The sequence below is a fragment of the Sinocyclocheilus rhinocerous genome, unplaced genomic scaffold (genome assembly GCF_001515625.1).
Source record: "Sinocyclocheilus rhinocerous isolate Xijiao unplaced genomic scaffold, SAMN03320098_v1.1 scaffold5295, whole genome shotgun sequence".
NCBI lineage: Eukaryota > Metazoa > Chordata > Actinopteri > Cypriniformes > Cyprinidae > Sinocyclocheilus > Sinocyclocheilus rhinocerous.
The window spans coordinates 44,405-49,600 of NW_015660953.1; the positions used below are offsets into that span (position 1 = coordinate 44,405).

At 43.3% G+C, this 5,196-nt stretch overlaps 1 protein-coding gene and 1 long non-coding RNA gene across 3 annotated transcripts in view; both read left to right on the forward strand.

Annotated features, from left to right (window-relative positions):
• The window catches only part of LOC107726154 (mitogen-activated protein kinase kinase kinase kinase 4-like), a 45,321-nt gene extending 43,617 nt beyond the window's left edge, over positions 1–1,704 (forward strand). For both annotated transcript variants that reach the window (XM_016535664.1, XM_016535665.1), the window contains 2 exons: positions 604–743; positions 1,245–1,704. In XM_016535664.1, coding sequence (XP_016391150.1) covers positions 604–743; positions 1,245–1,328 — 224 coding nt within the window. In that variant the 3' untranslated portion in view covers positions 1,329–1,704. The remainder of the gene's footprint in view (positions 1–603; positions 744–1,244) is intronic.
• A 1,218-nt stretch (positions 1,705–2,922) lies between these two features.
• Positions 2,923–4,167, forward strand: LOC107726158 (uncharacterized). Its single transcript, XR_001638238.1, has 2 exons — positions 2,923–3,206; positions 3,708–4,167. It is a non-coding gene; the product is annotated as an uncharacterized LOC107726158 (long non-coding RNA).
• The last annotated feature ends 1,029 nt before the right edge of the window (positions 4,168–5,196 follow it).

Below are 5,196 nucleotides of genomic sequence, written 5' to 3' on the forward strand. Positions count from 1 at the left end.
AGTTTGACCAATAACATGCAGGCATTGTACATAATGGACCAATCATGGTGTGTGTGAGAAGGTGGGATCTACGGTCAAAGCGATGCAATTACGCGTACATATTAGGTGTGTTCGACTTAACAGTGTTCGACTTAGCAGTGCGGCTCAGACCGATCAGTGTTTGACATCAAAGTACCTCGAGAGCATTTGGAAAGCATAAGGAACCGTCTGTATGGTACTTTGATGCCATACACCGATCGGTCTGCACACGCAAACAAAGCCAAAACCTAGATATTTTAGGCAATATAGAAATCCTGGCCAGGACGCGTCCGGGGAAAATGGCACGTATGGTCACCCTAGTTATAGCACTTGTATATCATTGCTCTTTTGTTGATTTTGATTGCTTCTATTGTCCTCATTTGTAAGTCGCTTTGGATAAAAGCGTCTGCTAAATGACTAAATGTAAATGTAATGTAATGAATAGCATTAATGCACTCAATCAGTCAATCGTCCCCGTCAGCAGCAAGACTGAGAGAGATGGAGTTTAGCCTAGCCTAGCTGCCAGTGTGTATCTGTGAGCACATTGTTATTTCTCACCGGTGTTTTGTGTTGTGTATCTTGCAGCTTATATCCGCTCTAACCAGATCATGGGCTGGGGAGAGAAGGCCATAGAGATCCGCTCGGTGGAAACAGGCCACCTGGATGGAGTTTTCATGCACAAACGAGCACAACGGCTCAAGTTTCTGTGTGAGAGGAATGACAAGGTGCGTTTTTGGATCCTTTTTTAGTGTTTTTGCTGTGAAATCAGCTCATGGGCCATGCCTGTGATCCCACAAAAACCTGTCCTAAAGCAGTGCATGAAGAAAATGAAGAATATTTTTGAAATTTAAATGAGATTATTTTTGCTTTAAGAATGATGATGATGTATTATTTCCATGTTTAACAGTAATAAGAGTCTGATGGGAAACTCTTTGCAGCAATGAATGGTTTTGGTCAAAAATGCTTTGTTATAGTGCTGTCAAATCCGAATCAAAGTTTGTGTTTACATAATATATGTGACTGTGTATATTTATATGTATACTGTATATAAACACACACACATGTATATATTTAAGAAATATTTATGTGTGTGTGTATATATATATTCATATTTTTATATATGATTTATATGTAAATATAAATATCTATTACATTTATTTCTTGTGAGTGATCTGTGAGTAGTTAGCTGTGGTTTTAACAGGTCTGTGTTGGCTTGTTTCCCGCAGGTCTTCTTTGCGTCTGTGCGTTCTGGAGGCTCGAGTCAGGTGTACTTCATGACGCTGGGCCGCACCTCCCTGCTCAGCTGGTAAAGCAGGAGTCTGAGCTGCTGATGGAGTTTCTCGACGCGATCCGCTGAGGCCAGGCCACACGAACGGCCCGAGCCCGCTGGAGGACTGACAAACCGGCAAACACACTAACTGAGCCTGCTGCGTGAGGAACGGCTCGAGTATCTCCAGTATTATTGCTAGTCTGTGTAAATGTCTTTCTCTAGAGTTTAACACAATCTGACTCCGCTGAGAGGAGCGCTGACATCCTGCTGTCACAAATAGTGTTCTGACAATAGTGAAACACAAAATGGCTTTGTTATGTCATGTTGTTTTTTTATTTTTATTTATGGCTTGTATTTATTTCTAGCTTGTTTTTTTATTAGTACTTGTTTTTACTAAGCAGAGTAGTTCCAGTAATGTGGAGGATTGCTGAGAGCTTGAAACATGTCCTGATACTGTTCCCAATGTGCTCTGAACAGAGCGTCTTATGAAGTCAGTTAATGGTCATGTGACGTCACCCGGAAGTCTTATCCTCTTTCTCTTCTGTCATGTGTCCGATGAGTTCAACAAGCATCTCCGCTGGCCTTGAGACGTGTCTTGTCCTAAAGTTTTGAAGAGCATGTTTTTTAGAAACCATGAGTGAAAGCTTGTTCTGGCATTTCATGCATTGGAGCCGGAACACTGAAACTGAACTGTCCACTCAACATCCAGAGCAGAAACGCCGTTATAAACCTGACATTCGATTCGTTTTGGACGTTTTTCTGTGCTCTTGACAAGTGAATTGTTTTGGAGATGCGTGAATGCAGAGCATCACAAGATCCCTGTGAAGATCTCTGTCAGGGAAACACTACCTTCAGTCGGATGTGAAAGACTGTCTTGGTCATGGACTATGATTATTATGATTTGAAACTGAACTGTGTATATTTAATGAAAGGCAGGACTGAGGAATGAAGCGGCTGAACCAAATGAAAGGGATGAGCGCTCGCCACACAGCGCTTCTTCTGTTCTGTCTTCTCTTCCTGTTTTTATAGTTTCCACACACACACACACACACATACACGCACGCATGCACACACAGACGCATGCACACACACTCACACAAACACACACGCATGCACATACACACGCATACACACTCACACACGCGCGCATGCACACACAGACGCACACACACATACACACACACTCACACACACAGACACACACGCATGCACACACACACACACATGCACATACACACGCATACACACTCACACACGCGCGGATGCACACACAGACGCACACACACATACACACACACTCACACACACAGACACACACGCATGCACACACACACACACACACGCATGCACATACACACGCATACACACTCACACACGCGCGCACGCACACACAGACGCACACACATACACACACACTCTCACACACACACTCACACACAACCTAGATATTTTAGGCAATATAGAAATCCTGGCCAGGACGCGTCCGGGGAAAATGGCACGTATGGTCACCCTAGTTATAGCACTTGTATATCATTGCTCTTTTGTTGATTTTGATTGCTTCTATTGTCCTCATTTGTAAGTCGCTTTGGATAAAAGCGTCTGCTAAATGACTAAATGTAAATGTAATGTAATGAATAGCATTAATGCACTCAATCAGTCAATCGTCCCCGTCAGCAGCAAGACTGAGAGAGATGGAGTTTAGCCTAGCCTAGCTGCCAGTGTGTATCTGTGAGCACATTGTTATTTCTCACCGGTGTTTTGTGTTGTGTATCTTGCAGCTTATATCCGCTCTAACCAGATCATGGGCTGGGGAGAGAAGGCCATAGAGATCCGCTCGGTGGAAACAGGCCACCTGGATGGAGTTTTCATGCACAAACGAGCACAACGGCTCAAGTTTCTGTGTGAGAGGAATGACAAGGTGCGTTTTTGGATCCTTTTTTAGTGTTTTTGCTGTGAAATCAGCTCATGGGCCATGCCTGTGATCCCACAAAAACCTGTCCTAAAGCAGTGCATGAAGAAAATGAAGAATATTTTTGAAATTTAAATGAGATTATTTTTGCTTTAAGAATGATGATGATGTATTATTTCCATGTTTAACAGTAATAAGAGTCTGATGGGAAACTCTTTGCAGCAATGAATGGTTTTGGTCAAAAATGCTTTGTTATAGTGCTGTCAAATCCGAATCAAAGTTTGTGTTTACATAATATATGTGACTGTGTATATTTATATGTATACTGTATATAAACACACACACATGTATATATTTAAGAAATATTTATGTGTGTGTGTATATATATATTCATATTTTTATATATGATTTATATGTAAATATAAATATCTATTACATTTATTTCTTGTGAGTGATCTGTGAGTAGTTAGCTGTGGTTTTAACAGGTCTGTGTTGGCTTGTTTCCCGCAGGTCTTCTTTGCGTCTGTGCGTTCTGGAGGCTCGAGTCAGGTGTACTTCATGACGCTGGGCCGCACCTCCCTGCTCAGCTGGTAAAGCAGGAGTCTGAGCTGCTGATGGAGTTTCTCGACGCGATCCGCTGAGGCCAGGCCACACGAACGGCCCGAGCCCGCTGGAGGACTGACAAACCGGCAAACACACTAACTGAGCCTGCTGCGTGAGGAACGGCTCGAGTATCTCCAGTATTATTGCTAGTCTGTGTAAATGTCTTTCTCTAGAGTTTAACACAATCTGACTCCGCTGAGAGGAGCGCTGACATCCTGCTGTCACAAATAGTGTTCTGACAATAGTGAAACACAAAATGGCTTTGTTATGTCATGTTGTTTTTTTATTTTTATTTATGGCTTGTATTTATTTCTAGCTTGTTTTTTTATTAGTACTTGTTTTTACTAAGCAGAGTAGTTCCAGTAATGTGGAGGATTGCTGAGAGCTTGAAACATGTCCTGATACTGTTCCCAATGTGCTCTGAACAGAGCGTCTTATGAAGTCAGTTAATGGTCATGTGACGTCACCCGGAAGTCTTATCCTCTTTCTCTTCTGTCATGTGTCCGATGAGTTCAACAAGCATCTCCGCTGGCCTTGAGACGTGTCTTGTCCTAAAGTTTTGAAGAGCATGTTTTTTAGAAACCATGAGTGAAAGCTTGTTCTGGCATTTCATGCATTGGAGCCGGAACACTGAAACTGAACTGTCCACTCAACATCCAGAGCAGAAACGCCGTTATAAACCTGACATTCGATTCGTTTTGGACGTTTTTCTGTGCTCTTGACAAGTGAATTGTTTTGGAGATGCGTGAATGCAGAGCATCACAAGATCCCTGTGAAGATCTCTGTCAGGGAAACACTACCTTCAGTCGGATGTGAAAGACTGTCTTGGTCATGGACTATGATTATTATGATTTGAAACTGAACTGTGTATATTTAATGAAAGGCAGGACTGAGGAATGAAGCGGCTGAACCAAATGAAAGGGATGAGCGCTCGCCACACAGCGCTTCTTCTGTTCTGTCTTCTCTTCCTGTTTTTATAGTTTCCACACACACACACACACACATACACGCACGCATGCACACACAGACGCATGCACACACACTCACACAAACACACACGCATGCACATACACACGCATACACACTCACACACGCGCGCATGCACACACAGACGCACACACACATACACACACACTCACACACACAGACACACACGCATGCACACACACACACACACACGCATGCACATACACACGCATACACACTCACACACGCGCGCATGCACACACAGACGCACACACACATACACACACACTCACACACACAGACACACACGCATGCACACACACACACACACACGCATGCACATACACACGCATACACACTCACACACGCGCGCACGCACACACAGACGCACACACATACACACACACTCTCACACACACACTCACACACA